General features: G+C 36.7%; 1 protein-coding gene across 1 annotated transcript in view; it reads right to left on the bottom strand.

The window, feature by feature from the left end:
* Positions 1 to 425: 425 nt before the first annotated feature.
* Mob1b (MOB kinase activator 1B) overlaps positions 426 to 19,891 on the bottom strand; it is a 42,896-nt gene continuing 23,430 nt past the window's right edge. The window contains exons 2-6 of the mRNA XM_021162219.2: positions 18,564 to 18,730; positions 16,851 to 16,944; positions 12,562 to 12,695; positions 9,134 to 9,297; positions 426 to 6,406 (exon numbers count right to left, since the gene is read on the bottom strand). Coding sequence (XP_021017878.1) covers positions 6,329 to 6,406; positions 9,134 to 9,297; positions 12,562 to 12,695; positions 16,851 to 16,944; positions 18,564 to 18,730 — 637 coding nt within the window. The 3' untranslated portion in view covers positions 426 to 6,328. The remainder of the gene's footprint in view (positions 6,407 to 9,133; positions 9,298 to 12,561; positions 12,696 to 16,850; positions 16,945 to 18,563; positions 18,731 to 19,891) is intronic.

Below are 19,891 nucleotides of genomic sequence, written 5' to 3'. Positions count from 1 at the left end.
AATATACATTTCCTTTTATAACCTCAGATCTTAGGGTATATTATTCTAATATTACTAATATTATTTAATGATTTATAATAAAGATAAAATGGATCATTTCTTAGTTCAGTTGAAAGGTCTATAAATATTACATTATTTTGCTGTCATTTTTTTTCTCTCACTGCAATAGTACACACTAAAGAAAACATTAGTTTTAACTGCAAGCATATAAGAACCTTCAAGTCTGAGAGCCAATAACTTATACAATTTCTGAATTTTAGTATGTGTGATACATAGATGGTAACTACCAGTGTTGTAAGAATTACTGAAAGTGCTGCCTAACAAATTTTGAAATGATCAATATGTTCTAAATACCTTTACTTTTATTTGAAATGTTTTCATTGTAAAACTACCTACAGTAAAAATAAACTAATGCGAAGGCAGGATTCATGGCCAAACAAAAGTATTTATTAGGGTTTTTTCCTTATAAACATTTTCTTCTAAAGAAAAAAAACCTAAAATTTAAATACCTCCCATTCTGCCACATAAGACTGTATACATTATTTACATCTATCAAATAAAACATATTACAGATTTTCTGACATTCAGTATTTCCTTTAAAATAACAACAGTGAAATGAAACAACTTTGATCAATAACTGTAATTTGCATAATCTTGGCACAATTTACAATATGGCGCCTACGTTGCATTTCATATTTTAGATATTTTTGCCCATCTAACTATCTTACTAGAAAACCTGTCCCCCATGACTGCGGACTCTTGTCTCCGTGCATGTCTTGAGCAATTGCACAGTGAGAATGCTGCCCTGCTGTTCCCGTTACCTGGCACCTGCAGCATTTCTGATTTCTATCTTCAGAAATGATTTCTATTCTGACGTTAAGTATTCCTTATATGCTGTCTTCACAACATTATTTCTACCAATAATTTTAATAACCATTTAATAACTTAAATGTATAGAAAAAAATCAAATATAACAAAGGTATTTCCTAAAATATTAGTGATCTCACCACCCTGGTTATGCATATACAAAAATAACAAATACAGTTTAATAGCTGTAAAAAACTATTTTCCCTAAAATATAGTCATTTCTGCAGGACAATTTAAGGAGGAAAGTGTTCTCAAACGAAAATACACCAACCTATTTTACAACTTATACAACTATTTCAAAATCAAAACTAAAACTCAAATTTGTGCAAAAGTAGAAGAAATTACATAAAGGAATAATTATGAAGGAGAAATTAAGAAATTGTCACATTATGTCACTAATAACTGCAGCTCTTGTGACAAAGAAACTGTCAACCAAACAAACAAAAACCTGTATGAATCTCTAACAATGGTGAACTGTAAACTCAGCCTTGAGTGCCTGTGAGCAGGTACGTATGTGCACATGACACAGACATGAGTGGGAAAACACAAATCTTAAAGGCCAGTGATTTCGCTTCCTGCTTGTCTGAGATTTTATCGCAAAGCTTTCTACTATGCAGCACAATACGCAAAAGAGAAAGGAGGGAGTGAAGGGGGAGAGGAGGAGTTTGTACCACACATACAAGGTGGCCCAATATTTTAATTTGCATTTTTTCTTTTGTCAGAATACAAATAATCATACTATGAGTGATAGACAGAGAGCAGTCTTATACCTTCAAAATGAATTCTCATAGAATAACTACTTAGGAAAGCCTTAAAATTTCAAACCATTTGCATTCAGAATTCTTTGCATATTTGTTAACACTGAACTTTCCTATGGAATCTTGAAACAGATCATATGTCACCTCATATACAATCACACTGGTAACAGCAGCTCCTATGGACATCTTTACATTACCGCAAAACAGTCATGTGTAAGGTACATTAGGAATGATGCTTAAAGACTGAGCTGAGTTTATAACTGGTATGTTCTTTAATATATCTAGTAAGTTTCAAAATAAGATGTTTTGCTAATATGCAATCACAATCCAAATTACAAATAAACTTTTGGTCCAATGTATTTTCAAAAGACAATCAGAATTTAATGATATGTTTTGAATACTTACATAACTTTTTAATAGTTATTACTGATAGGTAGGCTAAAATTTGGCATAATAATAAAATTGTTTCCAATTTCCCTATACATCAATCTCCAGTTTTTCATGAAAGAAAAATTGAAAGAAAAACATGTTCAAAACAAAATATAAAACAATGGAGGTAAAGGCTCTGTTTCTTAAAACTGCTGTTCTAAGTACTGTATCCATTTTCCATACTATCCTCTCAAACAAAAAAAAACTATCCAAACACAATACAAAAGCTTTAGGGAGAGAAGGGAAAAGAGAGAAAATAGAAATCAAGTTCTAGAGAAAGACCTTGGTTTTAAAATTCTATATAAATACAAAGTAATGAAAAAGTTCTCACATGTAAATAATGGTTCCAACTTCCAACAGTAACATCCGGGACCTATATTTCTGTCATGCAGTCAGTATCTGTAGCCCTCGTCTCAGCAGATTTTGAGCGTAAAATATACCCTTGCTTTCCAAACTGGCTTGGTTAACAGCAAAGTTAGTGGGCGTGGTTTGGTAGTTAATGTAGTTTCTACTAAGCTTTAAAAAATTGTTTTTGTGCTATTAAAAATATGAAACTGATTCTTCTTACACAGTCGTAAGTCAATTCTCAAAGCACCTATGACATAGGACAAAGTTCCAGAAACATACTTTGTAACAGAGCTGAAATAAACAATGTTCCAAAGAGAACTGCTTTGAAGGTCAACTCTCATTTGGGTGTTAAGGTATATCATGATCATCTTAAAAGGCAGTGTGACAGACAACTTAGTATTTGCATCTTACATAATCTACCATTTTAGTGGTTATCAAATTCTCTCTCAGAGAGGATGTAGACAAAGCTATAAAAGAAATCTGTTGTTTTGCTTCTTTCCCCATAAGCAAGGAAAATACCCATTACATAAAATGGAAACTAGTGATGAAATATGCAAAATATAAATATCCATATTTCCATTTTCTGATAAGAGATTGTAGTGCTTCATCTATCCTGATAATCCAGGTAGTGTCTCTGAACTACATGTTAAAATATACTCTGCTAACTTTATGTTGACCATTGAGAGTTTACAATGACAAGCTGAACAGAGTTAAAAAGAGGCGACAATTTAAAAATCTTTCATTTTAAGGTAGACAGAGCTCCACAGCCACCACCACACACATGCTTTCTGTCTGGGGCAGTCTAATAGCATGGCTTCTGTGGCACATGGAAGAAAAGGTCAGCAAATGAACAAGGCCAGCTGTACGACCTACTGCTAACGACAAACACTTCACGCAGTTTCTCTTCACCACCACCACTCTGACAACGAAGTAATTCCTAAATCTTGCTTCATCATGTCCGAATTTAACCAAAGCAATGTGAATAACAACTATAATGATAACTTACTACATTCGATTGTATGGGATGAGCTTATGAAATAAGGAAAACCAGCTTGCACTTTTATAACTGTATAACAAATGGAGTAGCCAGGTATGGTGGGGCATATCATTAATCCCAGCATTTGGGGTAGAGGGGCAAGCAGATCTCTTACAGTTTGAGACCTGGTCTATAAGCCAGGGCTACATAGTGAGACCCAGTCTCAAAAAATAAGGAAAGAAATAAAAGGGGATAATTTTCTTATTTATTTATAAATTAACAGTTCTGAAAAGAACCTAAGAGACATTTATAAGCAAGCTCTCCTATAAAATCAAGTTTTGATCCTTACTTTATAAAACAGCATTTTGCATGCCTGTAATCCCAGCACTTGGGAGGCAGAGGCAAGCCGATCTTGTGAGTTCAAGGCCAGCCTCATCTACAGCATGAGTTCCAGAACAGCCAGAGCTACAAAAAGACCTTGTCTCAAAAAAAGGGGGCGGGGGTAGTGAGGGGGATTTTACTCTCAAACCAAATTTTTATTAAACCGACTGTCTCTTGTATGCTGGTGTTTCTTTAGTTATCGCCACCCAGCGCCATGGACAATTGCCAGGCCTTTCCCCAGGAGAATGCCTACTTTCTCACTACACAGACAGACAGACAGACAGACAGACACACACACACACACACACACACACACACACATCCCCTCATTTCCCAAAGCTCGAGTGCTGACTTGAAAACATAGCACCTGAGATTCTGGCAAAGTGAACAGAAACTGCTCTCCACACGTAGTGGTAAGTCCTACTGTCAAGCACTAGTTTCTAGGACTGGTTTCCATTCTGACAGTTAATATGTGTAAGGCTTAAAGGACCAGAAGCAACCTCTTACTTCTCTCTCTACATGCTGCTGCTATAAAAAACCCATTACAGGGGTGATAGAAAGTCATAGACTACGGAAGACTATTTTAGTTAGTGATTATGTGCTTCATTTCCTGTATAGAGAGGAAGCAAACATCGGGATTCTGAACCAACCCATAATGGTTGATATTCTCTATCTAGATACTAAAAAAAAAAAAAAGTATTTTAAAAAAATCAGCTAGCTGTCGGTTGATAAATAAGCATTACTAATAAATGCCAGGATTATCTACCTTTTCCAAGCTCTCTTGTTTCTTTTATTATTGGTACTTGGTAGTAATTGCCATTATAGAAATCAAATGGAGAAAAAGGCAGTTCCTAGTGATCATGACTGTAAGGGCATCCAACTGTATCACTGCCCACTTGTTCATTTCATTTTAGACTCTTTTTCACTAAGTGTTGTATACAACTTCACAGCAAGCATTTCTGGTTTACAAGTTTGAAAGTGTGTGTCTCTAACTAAAAAGAGAGAGAACATTGAGGGAAGAGGACTTATCCAAACTGATAAAATTAAAACTCAGAGCCTGAGAAGAGTATTTCTCAAGAACAAAACTGAAGGGGAGAGAACCTCAGTATTTACTCAAAAACCAAATTCCTGAAGAAGATAACAGGATGGCATCTCAACTAATATTTAAAAGTTATTAACTACTGAGCTAACATTTTCATTACTTGATATCACTACAAAGAAAAATGATTTCTCACAGTGGAAAAATAAGGAGTCAGGATGCTTCAAACGGCACCAATAATCAAGGTAGTGTATCATTTAAAATGACAGGCAAATACCAGCTCCATTCACTGAATGGAAATGCTAAAAAGTGATTAATTTCCCCAAATAGTTGTTAATTCCATATTTAATGTCTGTACCTAAAACTAATTACTTATGTTTAACTTCTCATGGAAGCTGATCTCTAAAAGGAAGTCTCCCAGACTGTAAGTAATGGGCACCAATCTATCCCAGGGTTTTAAAACAGGACTTTCTAGAATCTGACTCCCACACTAATCCTCTCTAATTTCCCAAACTAATGCCTGCCGTGACAGGTCTCATTTTTCCTTTCCTCTTTGAAGTACAAAGGGATTCTGCACTTACGGCTCATTTGGCAATTGCTAGGAAACCTCACAGTTCAACATCCTTTCTGAAGATGGCAATTCTATATATAACCTGAAGTTTTACACTTACAGTGCACTTACATGTAGAAAGAAGCTGAAATGCAGTATCTATTACATTTCAACATCCTTAAATTTCAATATCACAGATATTAAGAGATGGAAAAAGACCTGCTTGTAGAACTTTAAACAGCTGTTGAACAGATTATATTAGTCAATATCAAAAATAATTAAGAATTTTGTAGTTTTACATTTATGTTCTACATGCACACCTTTACAAATTATGTCAAAAATAATTAAGAAATAATTTGTTGTTTTATATTTATGTTCTACATGCACAACTTTACAAATTATGTTTTTTTTTTCAACATAGTAAAAGCTGGAGATCAACAATTTGAGTAAACTATGGCTTTTATAACAGATAACTTCATAACATGCACAAGTAAGTGCCCTAGATAGAAATTCTAATATTGTTTCAAGCTTTGTTCAGTCCTATATCTGTGCTTTGCACCTCAGAAGTGAGCCTATCAAGGCACTTAAAAACATATATATAAGTCTTTTTTAAGGACTTCAAAGTGGGCCACAGTTTACACAACAAAGTACCCAGTCCATCAGCACTTCAGTCAGTTCGCATGTTTCCAGCATACAATATCATAAAAATTCCTCAAGTAACCAAAACCAGATTGATAAAAATAAAATAGAAAAAAATACTGTATACCACTACGACAAAATTTGCCCTTTTCAAATGTAGAGACTGGTCTCGGCTTCCTCTAGCAACAGAATATGATTTTATATATTCAGAAGAGAAAAGGGAACCCAAGCAAGCCCCAAAACCTAAAACAGAAACAATCTAGATAAAGATGAACTATAACAAAGCCAACAACACTGTATACAGCTCCATCTGAAGAAGAGTTTGCACAGCTTGCATCCTTTTATCTGTCCTTTGAGGTGAGTTTTTCAATCAGCTCTTGCAGTGGTGCCAACTCTCGTCTGTCAATAAGGTTGAACTCCTAAAAGTAGCAAAACATTATTTGCATCCAATTCCAAAGCAAGTCACCATGAACAGTACTGGTTATTATCACTTTTTAAATCATTCATTGCCTTAAGAAACTCACTTAAGCTCCCCTGATGCTCTGTTTTTAACGTAGCTATAACATTAAATATCTATAATATTAAACGTTAAGTTCCCCTACCTCATGACCCTATTGTGGATACTAACTGTGGTAAACGATGCTGACCACTTCACAGAGTACCTCGAGTATTGTATAACTGGCTCCCACTGCCAATCAGTAAGTGAGAGCTGTTGCTTCCCGCTGAAAAGAACAGACTGAAATGTGTCAAATCAAATAGGGATCTGATATCACTGCAAAGAAAAAGATTTTGCCATGGAAAACTTAAGTCAGAATGCTTCAAACTATGCCAATAACCAAGGCACTATATCTTTTAAAACAACGTTTTAAATGATTTCTCTTGAACTACAATTTTAAAAAATGAATGAAGGTCACATATACTTCCAATCTTCTGTAAGATGGACCTTTCTCAACTCCCAGGGTAACCCATGAGCAGTACCCCTCATATGCCAAGCATGACAGTCAGAACTTTAGAGAAGCATTAGCCTTAATACCACAAGCCTATCTCTCAGATCGGCAGAGTCTGGGCCAAGAATATATGCAAATATATACCACATGACTACATTTTTGTATTGCACATTAAAGTACTGTTAAATAAAGCATGTCTTCCTGTCTTGACAAATGTCCAGAGTAAGTAGAAAGACAGATTCAAATTTAGAATTCCAAAAACTCCTCAGGATTCTATACTAGAAAGTTGATCCCATGAGGAGAGACAGCTCGGAGTTCCTGGCCCTCAGTTAATCATTGGCTTTTCCAACCCTGAGCTTCATCTACATACAAAGGGACCTCATGCAAATGAGTAAAAATAAGTTGACTGGTATGTATGAGAGAGGTACACATTCCTGTAATGAGCAGGTATCATCTGGGTACTACTTATGTCTGAAGTAATACCTAGCAGAGATGTGACCTAGTCTCCAAAGAATAAACACCAACCATGTTTATCTGTGGGTAAGGAATTCTAGGATCACATATATTCTAAGTACATAGGCTACAAAAAGGGACCTGAGCAAGTATGTTGTTGGCCCTGTAAAGCAAGACTATATGGGGCCAGAGCAAGATTCCTAAATCCCAAGTCCAAACAATAGCCTTCTTAATCAAAGGGGTGTTGCTAGTTCATTGTGGTGGGCAAAATTCTCTAGATTGACCTCCACTATTTGCTACCACATAGCAAAAAGTATACTTTATGGCTAAAGAGCAAAGTAAAACTAACATTTTTAAAGAAAGATTATTTACTCCTGACCCAATAAAACTTAAACTTTGGCAATCATTTTCTGCTAACTAAAATATGAATGCAAATCTTAAAATGAAGTGGGTTTTGTTGCTATGGGTCTCCAGAGGAGACTGTCACATAACTCCCCAAGAAGCTTTGGGAAGTTACAACCTCTCAAAATGTGTTTTTATGGATAATTTGAAAGAAGTGTGCCTTTAGTGTAAGGAATATGAATTAATGAAAGTGGACATTTTTCTTCAGTGGAAAGTAAAAAAACATTAATAGACTTATGCTCACATACAAAAACAAAGTAAAACTTGCTTTAATCTCTACAGAAACAGCAAACAAAAACTAGTTGGCTCATCTATCTCCAACTCTTTCACCTTTCCTTATTATTTCTCTAATTAGGGAATTAAATAAAAATATGCTAATATATAGTTCTTTCTTTCCTTGTTTGAGACAAGGTACTGAGGAGTAACCCAGGCTGGCTTTCAACTCCTGATTCTCCTGCTCAGCCCCCAGAGTACTGAGACTGCGTGTAGGGGCCACTATGCCTGGCTTCTCATTCTACATTTCTAAGGCCAGCTCTCTGAGGATTAAGCAATGAGAAAGTCAACCAAAAAGTCAGTTCAAACTCTAAGGGACCACTAAAACACACTGTGACCTTTCTTTCCTTACCCATGACAGATAGTTATTAGCTTCAAAATCACTTAGAATATGGTTTTAAAAAGAAATGGGGAGAAAGGATGTGATATTCAAAGCATATATCCAGAAAAGAGTCCCGTCATAAAGATCCAAGATTTTTTTCTTTTAAAGTAGAGGTTTGAAGGAATACTAAAACACTTGCGACCAAGTCCAGAACACGTCTGCCCAACTGACAAGTTCAAGTTGAGTTCAGATTCAGATCCCTTTTTAAAACTTTGATTGGGTTTTGTTACTTGTTTCTGTTGGTTTTAGTTATTGTCTATCCGTTTTGTGTTTGTTGAGACAGGATCTTCTGGCCCAGGATAGTCTGAAACTTAGTAAGTAGCGGTCTAGCCTTGCAGTTCTAATCCTTATGCTTTAGCCTCCCAAGTGTCAAGATTATAGGCAAGTACCATCATATCTGACTCACACTCAGGTTTCTTATTTAGTCCCTTATGGCCTGGAAATTGAAGCAGCCCAAGCAACACAGGCTTCTTAGAACCATTTTAGACTTGCCTAACATGAACTGGGAGACTAATGAAGTTAAAGAGCAAAAGGCCTGTCATTATCATCACGGAAAGTGTAAGACAAAACAGGATGCAGATTAGAGAGAGCAAAATCTGTCCTGACAGTGTTTATTCATTTATTCATCACAGAATTCTAAAGATAAACACGAAGCAAAAAAAAAAAAAAAGCTTAATGAGTTAACCTACCTGAACGAAAAAAATAAAGTGCTTGAAAGATGTATTGAGATGTGCTTCCTCCTGAAGCTGGATCACAGGGTCAAAGTGTTGGTGGTAAATATGAGCATAAACTCTAAAGAGTCGTTTGAGTATTGTTTTTGCCACTGACATGAAATTCTTCGGGAATGGAACACCTAGGAGAGAGACAACCACCCCTCTATTAATAAGAGAAGAGCATACAGCAGCATGACTTGTCTTCAAGTAGCAACAGGGCTGGAGGATGAACTCTGCACGAATCCCTACTCTACATGCACAGAATAGCTTTGCACAGTTCTTAGCACAAAATGAATGAAAGTAAACTCCAGAGTGCCTGTTAAATATGAAAGACTCTTCCTTATGGTGTATTGTACTTCTGACATCCTGTCACTTTACAAATAAACGCCTAAGAAGCCACAAAGCGAGAATTCCCACCAGGTCGCTAGATTTGTTACCATTAAGCTCTACGCAAACGTGTGCTGACATAAGTAATGTTCTAACCATCTCAGTTATGTTAAAAGTGCTTTTCAAGCCGGGCGGTGGTGGCGCATGCCTTTAATCCCAGCACTTGGGAGCCAGAGGCAGGCGGATTTCTGAGTTCGAGGCCAGCCTGGTCTACAAAGTGAGTTCCAGGACAGCCAGGGCTACACAGAGAAACCTTGTCTTGAAAAAAAACAAAAACAAAAACAAAAAAAGTGTTTTTCATATATCAGACACACACACACACACACACTTAACCTTAAGGAGATTCTGACCCAGGCATGGTGATTTACATCTGTAATCTCAGCACCTGGGAGACTAAGGCAGGTTGATAGTTCAAGACCAGCATGGGATACATAGCAAGACTCTGTCTCAAAAGAACAAAACTAAAATGAAATTTGCCCTTGGGGGGATATTATCCTAAGTATACACCAGACTCAAAAAGACTATTCTTTGATCCTACTTGTATTTTGCATGAAAAAAGAAGATAAACTCTATAGAAAATAAAACCATGGTTACTGGGTAAGGAGATAGGTATGAGATAATGTAGGTCAGAGATAAGACCTGAGACATCTGCAGAAAAGGTATAGAATAATCAAGTCTAAAGATCTAACATTGAATTAGCAATATACTATAGTGAACTTATTAGTTGGGTAATTATATAACAGAATAAAATGGGTTAACTATAACAGGATTCATATTAATTTATTATCATACTATATAACAGTGATATATACAATTTTTTAATTTTAATAAAAAACTGAGCCTGTTCGATGGTTTAGCAAGTAAAAACACCTGTTCAGTAAGCGCACTAAACTGTGTTTAATCCCCCAAAAGCATGTAAAGGTGAAGAGAAAAGGTTCCACAAGATTGAACTCTGACCCCCATGTGCACAGGCATGTACACACAACAGTCATAAGTAAATTCTTAAAAAGAAAGAAAGGAATACAAAATCCTATATTCTAAATGTTGAACTAGTCAAAACAACCAATCACAGGTATTACTTAGTGTCATTAATACTATTGCCCATTTAACACAACTAAAAATCACAAGCTATAAACACACCATAACCAAAGCACATTCTAAAATTTCCAAGTCATGATAAAACAAAAAAGCACTGAAGTCCACATAGTCTAGACTCCAGAGATTAACAAGACAGAATGCTCCATGAAAACCATTTGCACTGATCTTCTCTTTAGCTATAAAGGACATTACTAGGAAAACCTGAAAACCACAAACAGGACCTAAGATCCAAGAAGACCTACAATTTCAGAGATAAGTGCTCTACTGAAATCATACAATGTTAGCCAAAAGTTGTTTAACAATATTCTACAGGTAATTTTTTTTTTCAGAAAACATAACTGTACGTAGAGCAGCAAAAACACGTATGAACTGTCTAATGGTAGCAATTCAGACTTAACTGCCTTTAAAAGCAAATACACCAAACAAGTCACCCATATCTATGTCTGGCCAAACCCTCAAGTCTGTTTCTTTCCTCACATATCTTGATTTCAAAATCTTTGTGACACGTGGTGGCTCATTCCTGCAGTCACACTCAGGAGTCTCAGCCAGGACTGTCACTGGCTTGATACCTGCCTGAGCTACAGAGGAAGACCCTATCTCAAAACAAAAGAACAATACAAAATCATTAAGAATAACTTTATAAGCCTTAAATAAAATCACTTCTTTATCATAAGTATAAAAACAGATACGAGCCACAAAGTTTGGGAAAAAAGAAAATAAGCATGAATATGGCAGGTATCACTAGCTATCTTATTGTCCACTATTCTTTTTCTATAAGTTAGGCCAGATTTTATTACCTTCCTATATCATAAACTCACCGTTCATCACTTAAAATTATAAAGAGGTATCCTTAATATTTAGTGTAAAAAAGGACCCAAGAATACTCTTGAAATGCATAAAGTTAGAAATATTTTGATTGATGTGGTAGCCTGCTATGGTTCCCAGAACAGTAGTAAGCTTCCATCTGGAACTTTCTACTAAAAAGGAAAACTACTAGATGTTTATAATTCTTTAAAAAAAAAAAAAAAAAAGAGGGCAGGAGAGATGGATCAGTGGTTAAGAGCACCAACTGCTCTTCCGAAGGACCTGAGTTCAAATCTCAACAACCATCCATAACAAGATCTGATGCCCTCTTCTGGACTGTCTGAAGACAGCTACAATGTACTTACATATAATAAAGAAATAATTTTTTAAAATAAAATCCACAACTTGAAAGAAAGAAAGAGAAAGAAAGAGAAGAGGAGGAGGAGGAGGAGGAGGAGGAGGAGGAGGAGGAGGAGGAGGAGGAGAAGAAGAAGAAGAAGAAGAAGAAGAAGAAGAAGAAGAAGAAGAAGAAGAAGAAGAAGAAGAAGAAGAAGAAGAAGAAGAAAGGGAGGGAAGGAAAGGAAGGAAAGGAAGGAAGGAGTAATGATGGTGCACGCCTTTACTCTCAGCACTCAGAAGACAGAGGCAGTCAGATCTCGGAGTCTGTCAACCTGGTCTACAGAGCAGTTTCCAGGACAATCAGGGCTACACAGAAAAAATGTGTCAGGGGGATGGGGGCAAGAACTCAAACATACCCAAACACATACTCAAAAGACCATCTTTTATTAGAATTAATATCAGTAATGTTTTAACCTGAAATATCACAGAAATTTTAGCAAATAATAAATTAAGTCAAGAAGGAGATCACTTATTTTGTATTGTCTAGCCTTTCAGTTAAAACACTAGGTGCAAGGGTGAAAAAAAAAATCAATTTACACAAGACAGCTTACTTATGCCTAACTGGGCTAGCAAGCTCTTGTGCTTCTTAGAAATGGCCTCATCAATGCAGTCCCAAGAAACCACTCAAATGAGGAGGGCAGGAAGGGAAAGAACAACTGTAGAAACATCAAATTAAATACACCATGATTTATCTTAATCACATAAAATACTTTTACCAATTTTTGATGGAAATAATGTCTCATCATCCAGCTGGTCCTGAACCCAAGTCATCAAGTAATCAATATACTTTGGTGCAGAACACTTAATGGGCTTTTTTATGTTTGTTCCATCTGCCCAGTGATATTCATATCTGCAATAGAAAAATGACATCAGAAGAGAGGTATATATCTACAATAGAAAAATGACATCAGAAGAGAGGTATGCATATATGTATTCTGAATGCATACAACTAACATGTTTTAAATAATCTGTTCTTCCAGTTAAGTACAAATTTCCAATTAACAGTAAGTAGCTTGTTTTACATTTACCACAATCCAACCTAAGGAGATCATATCAAACTCATCTTCTACTTAAGAGTTTTCCTTACCTGTCTGGTTTTCTATCTTTTCCTTTCTTTCTCTTTTTCTTTCCCTATCTCACTATGTAGACCAGGCTGGCTTGAAACTCTGAGATTCACCAGTCTCTGCCTCCCAAACACTGGGGTTACAGCACAGGCCACCATGAGCAGCCCCTGAATTTTCTTAAAGAGCTTTCTCTAATACAGGGTAGAATAATATATTGCTGAAGTGGGAAAACTAACTTCTGTCCTATGATGCCTATCTTTGAACTTGAAGCTTTTCATCCTTACATAAAATGCAGCACAATTCTTTTTCCTTTGGGGGCTTTAAATTTGGGGTCAAGTATAAAAAAATGACAGAAAACTCACAGCAAAACTAATGTAAATAAGAATGGTGCAGTAGGTTAGTACGTTTGACTAAGGAACCCTTAATATACCCTTAAAAGAAACTGGCAATTCAAAAATGTTTATGTTTTGATATTAAAATTACCTTTTGATTTAATAAACATTTAATATGTAACCATCACATGAGAAATGCAAGGTTAAGAACAAGAAATACTAAAATGAAGTGTGCTTCCCCTACTCTGAAAAACAAGGTTAGCAGAAGAGATGCTCATAAATGTATAAGTAAAAATATATATGAACTGCCTGTCTAAAATGAACAATTTATCCTTGAAAGATCTACCTATAATCGTCACGATCATGTTTATTAACTTGTCACTGATTCTCAGGTGTTCACTCACGTCCACATATAACAAAGATAAAACACATTACTTCAGGCCAAACCATCGAATCATTTTCTTTAACAATTCTCATTCTCTCATTCTGCCTGCCTATATGTCTCATCCCCCACCCCACCCCATCCCATCCCCTCCCCTCTCTCACACATGCACCCTGACTTTAAGATAATAAAACTCTTCTTGTAAACTGTACAATATACATTTGTATCAACAAAATCCTAATGAACTAAGTTCATAGCTGAAACTCCAAAATATAGAAATGTATAAAATGAACTGTTATTTAGATTTTTAGCTTCCATCATTTCTTCTGATGCTTCACTTTTGTAATCAACTGTTTTCTAACCTTTGATGGTCACAACGAGTGACCATCAAATACAGTACAAAGTTTCAAAAGGGAGATGCTGCCAAACACCTACTCGTACCCTGCTATGGTCAGTCACTTTAGCAGTCAAGAATTTTCTCTTACTATAAAATTTAAATACTTGGTGCAATTTAAGCCTATTTCTTCATCTTTGATACTCTTCAGAGCAGAGACTTAACAATTATTGAGAGTAGGACTTAAGTATTATTGTTGTTCACTTAAGAAACCTGAGCTTAGGGCTAGAGAGATGACTCAACTAACAGTTAAGTATGCTTGCTGCTCTTACAGAGGACCTGGGTTCGGTTCCCAGTACCCAAATGGCAATGTGAAGCTACCAGTAACTCCAGCTCTAGATCTGATAGCCTCTAGCTTCTGGCCTCTGAAGGCTCTTATATGCACATGGTACGCACATATACATATAATGAATAAATAAAAGAACCTTTAAGAAACAAGAAGGGAGGCTGAAGAGATGGTTCAGTAGTTAAAAGCACTGGCTGTTCTTCCAGAGGACTCGGGTTCAATTGTCAGCATACACATGGCAGCTCACAACTGTCTATGACTCCAGTTCCAGAGGAACCAACACCCCCACAGACATACATGAAGGCAAAGCACCAACGCTCATTTAAAAATAAACTTTTAAAAAGAAAACAAAAGGCATCTATATTTTCTCTCTACATTAAGAAACTTGAAAGTTTTTCTTTCTTTACAATCATGTTTGTTAACTTGTTACTGATTTTCAGGTGTTCATTCACTTCCACATATAACAACCAATTGCAAACACAGTAAATCTGAAATTCATATTTACTGTCCTGAAGATTTAAAAGTCACCTCAACATGCAGTATCCTAAGACTTTTTGAAAACTGAAACAACTATATGTTGCTTACACCTCTTAACACTTAAACCTACTATTGTTATTTTTTTCTTTGTTTATAATTAAGATCATGTTAGGGTTTGAGTTTGAGCCACACCACAGGCTCACATGCAGGCTTGAGTGTAGAACCTTTACAAACAGTGCTGGTATGCTACTGGGGACTGACTGGCCTTGAAGGTTACAGTGGAGCTGTTTCTCCTTCTAAATAGGTCTCACTCGAAACTCTCACTGCTCCATGCCAACCCATCCGCCATGCCTTCCCCACCATGACAGACTGAATTGCCCTGAACAAAGAGCTGAGAATAGTTGGCACAGCATAATCCGAACACAAGGGGCATACTCAGGAGGATTCTAGTCTAATGCCTACCTGGGCCACAGAGAGAAGAAGCAGTCTTCAAACAATTGTTTGTTTGTTTTTTAAAGAAAAAGACAGAGAGGGGAGCAAGTAACAGAAATGTGATAAAACTAAGACATTATCGTGTCTGAAACAGAACATTTAGACAAAGGGATATCTAATTAATTTAAAAACAAGTTAGATAAAAAAAAAAAAAGACAATTCAATTAAAGAACTACAGAGGGTCAGAAGTGGTGGTAACATATCTTTAATCCCAGCACTTGGGAGGCAGAGGCAGGCAAATCTCTGTGAGTTGCACGCCGACCTGGTCTACGAGGGGAGATCCAGGACTGATCAGTTTACAGAAACACTGTCTCAAAAAGCAACAACACAAGTTCCATAAAGAACAGTTCTCCAAAATAAAAAGTGCCTTGAGAGGAGAAACTCACCAGATACAATTCTAACAGAAGAGCTCTAAAGGAAGTGGGGAAATGGAATGTGGGAAAACTCCTCTCTATGAGCAAGAAAGCAGGGCTGACCAAACACAGCTCTCTGCTCTTCTAGTGAGAACGGCCAGTGTGTGGCTTACCTCCTTCTAAGAGAGTAACGTGCCTTTCCTGAGCTCCCACATCTCTGCTGCAAGTTCTTTGACCAGCTAACTAAACTCCTTATGCTCACGAGATAGATGAGTCATTATTTTTCTGGTGAATGTTAGAACATGAAGTAAAATAAGTATTTACATATCACTAAACAGATAGCAGCAGCCTTTATTAGTAGCAATAGTAAAAAGCCAACTTCAAAAGGGAATTGGCCCAACCAATATTTATTGACTGCTGAGAAGATTGTAGTGCTATCTTTACACCAAGACAGATTTAAAAGAATAAAGAATTGTAGTGCATACCTGAAGTCCCAGACCTGATCCTTCGCACACACGCACACACACAGTGTCAACACAACACAATGAAAAACGCAGTGATCATAAGAAGTGAAAGCACTAGGTCAGCTGTCTGCAGCATTCCAAACTCTTCCAGAGGACCCGAGATATGCTCCAACTTCAAGCAGCTCCAGGAGATCAGATGTCTCTGGCCACGGTGGGCACTTGCACTCAACACGCACACACCTGCACACACCTACACATACCCAACCAACACACAAATTGACAATCTTTTTAAAGAACACATTTATACTGAAGACTCCTAAGCAGCTCCAAAGGGAAAGAAATGTTTAGCAGGGGCCTGTAACAAAGGTAAGACATTTTAAAATATTAACATAAGATAAAAAGAAGAAACAAAAGAGAAAGAAAATGTCCAAGAAAGGTATTTGAGGCAGAAGAAACAGAGTGACTGGCAAGGAGCTTCCAGAAAGCTGGTTCAGGTGGATGGAGAAAAATAGACAGTAAGGAAGGAGAGGAAAGGCAGAAAGGGAAGGAAGGAAGGGAGGGAGGGAGGGAGGGAGGGAGGGAGGGAGGGAAGGAGGGAGGGAGGAAAGAAGGCAGGCACAGTGGTAGTGAGTGAGCTGATCAGTGACAGGGAAGCCACTAAGCAACTGCCAGAGCCTAGAGAGTGCATACCTAGACACCTTCTTCTCAGCTAAGAGCCCGATAACAGTGATAAGAGGAACTGGCCATTAGCCGAGTCTTACTTTGGTCCAGCTGACATCACCGGACAGCTCTCCTCTGTACAGAAGTCTGTGATGGTTCCATAAAGCATATTGATTTGATTGAAAAAATCCACAGCTGCAAAGCAAATGTCTGTCATAAGTAAATTTAAATAGTAAAAAAATAATTTTGGCTCTATTTAAGCAGAATCCCAGGTATTTTTCCTACAAAATCAGGTGTGATCAGGAAAGCTCACACCAAAGTCTCAATTGATTAGGAGCTTGTATTAGAGAGCAAGAAGACATAAAAAATGGGTGTGTGTATATATAAATATACATATATGTATATGCATATATATATAAAATATATTATACAAAGAATTATATAAGTAAGAAAAAACAACACACACAGGAAATGTAACAATTTAAAATGCCCCCATCACAAGTTTCAAGATAATCATAAAATTCTACGGAAAAAACACTGGTAATAATGAAACCACAAATTTAAATGATAATGGGTTGCCATTCCAAAGCCTCCGCCACCACCACCACCACCTCAGCTAAAAACTTACTTCAAAATACAAAAAAAACAAGAATAACTAACACATTGTAAATATCTGTGTGTGCAATGTGGAGGCCAGAAGAGGACAGTGCTATTCTAGACAACAGACACTCAGGCCCAGCAACTGAGCCTGAAAGTAATTATCTGCTTCTGTACTTAAGACAATGTCTTATGTTCGCAATACAGAGTTCTACACAGCCATTCTTAAGATTTCTTAATCAGTATATCCATGCTAGCCAAATACTGCAGTATTTGCATACAAAAACTCAGTGGGCAAGAGTACTTTCCACCAAGCCTGACAACCTAAATTAGATCTCTAGGACCCACATGGTAGAGGGAAAAAAACTGTCCTCTGACCTCCACATATTTGCTGTGGCATGTGTACCCATGCACATAGATGTGTGCATGCATATACACAAGTAAGTATAAAATTTAAATAGCTATATAAATTAATAAATGAGCTCTCAAAGGTACAAAACCACAAACAAGTGCCAAAAGGAAAAAGATCAAGGATCAGCAGACAGGAGGGGACAGGAGGGGACAGCAAGGAACAGGAGGGGACAGGAGGGGACAGGAAGGACAGGAAGGGCAAAGCAGAGCAATGCATATTAGCACACCCATTTAATCCCAGCAACTGGGAGGCAGATGAATCTTGCTAAATTGAAGACCATCAAAATCAACATAGTGATTCTAAACCAGCCAGGGCTACACAGTGAGACCCTGTAATAATGTACACATATACTAGAAATTTATTCTCATCATCTTTGAGACATCACAAAAATCACCTTATAGTTAAGATGGCTCTCACCAATAAAATGAAAAAACAAAAATTTTATTTCTAAGTAACAAAAGTATCTTGGTCCAAAACTATAATCACATTATAATAATCACATAATTCAAAAAGTGACAGTATAGTTCTATTGACATTTCATAAAATTTCATATTCAGAAATTTAGTTATATAAAAACCAAAGCTGAATTGCATCGTCACTATATTGTAATATCAGGCTATTGTGACATCACTACATTGTGATATCAGGCTGTTTCATCATCACTATACTGTGAGATCAGACTATTTTGACATCACTACATTGTGATATCAAGCTAAATAGATCTTGAATAGACAACACCTCAACATTCACCTAAGAAGGTCACTGATCCAATTCAGAGTCTGCCAGAAACACAAGGGTGACTTACTGTTAACTGCAACCCACTCGTTCAGATCCTCTCCCTCAGGAAGCATGACAGCCATCCGCAGGTTGCCACTGCCCAGTGTGGCTTCTGCATGCTTTAAGAGTTCATACTGGTGAGACCCCTCTGGTATGTTCTTCTTTGGTTTAAAAGTTTTAGAAGAGCGACTACCACTGTGAGTAAAAAAAAGAGGGGAAGGAAATACTTGATTATTTAAACACATACTATCAATGGAATCTATACTTATTTACTGAATAAGTCATCTTAAATATCTAAATATTAATAGGAATTCACTTTCAATACCCAAACCTAAACTATACTAGCTACATTAATCCTAGCAGTAAAGTCGTTACTGTAATTACTATGTTATCTACCTAAAATATAGACAAACTTCCTCTACATTCTCTAATTTAACTCAGGAGGGAAAAAAAAAAACAACCTTTAAGTTGTAACTAATCCAGCTCTCCACAATAAACCAACCACTCTGGAACTATAATCAACGAAAACAAACCAGACTGTATCTATGAAAACAAAAAATTATAATATTAGTAATTTTACCTTTTTTCAACCCTGTTTTTCATTTTAATACACAGAAGTGTATTAGCTTATAAGATGCAGATACACTTTTATATCAATAAAATACAAAAATACAAGAGCAAGGGGAAAAGTAGCTCAATGTTTTTCTACCCCAACTATGGGAAGCATTTGCACTCAATCTTAACACAGAAGGAATTCTGGGTAAATATAATAGTTAGTATGACTGATGTGATCAAATTTTAGAATGGAGATAGAGAGAGAGAGAGAGATATGTGTATGTGTAGTATATGTAACATACACATAAGACAGTCAGTCCCCATGAGTCCACATTTGTAGACTCAATCAAACAAAAACTGAAAATACTTGGAGAAAAAAATCTTTTCAAAACATACACAGTGTTTTTGCTGTCACTCTCTAAACAGTGTAATAACACTTAGACTATGGGAGTCAACGAGATATACGCTTAAAAGTCATGAGGGTAAATATATATGTGATAATCCTAACACACTTTATAATTTTTGCAGGATTCTGGCCCAATAAAACTTGTGGATACAGAGGAACAGGCAAGAAAGTGCAAATGTACACATGCATGGCGCTCGCGCGCGCGCGCGCATATGTGTGTGTGTGTGTGTGTGTGTGTGTGTGTGTGTGTGTGTGTGTGTGTGTATGTGTGTGTGTGTGTGTTGACCTAACTAAAAATAGGTTTAGAAACAGTTTTGAGGGCTGGTGAGATGGCTCAGTAGGTAAGAGCACCCAACTGCTCTTCTGAAGGTCCGAAGTTCAAATCCCAGCAACCA

Source organism: Mus caroli, unplaced genomic scaffold, assembly GCF_978045245.1.
Source record: "Mus caroli unplaced genomic scaffold, Mus_caroli_1 scaffold_4, whole genome shotgun sequence".
Taxonomy (NCBI): Eukaryota; Metazoa; Chordata; class Mammalia; order Rodentia; family Muridae; genus Mus; species Mus caroli.
The sequence above is the reverse complement of the archived record's forward strand: the minus strand, read 5'-3'. Positions and strand labels throughout refer to the sequence as shown.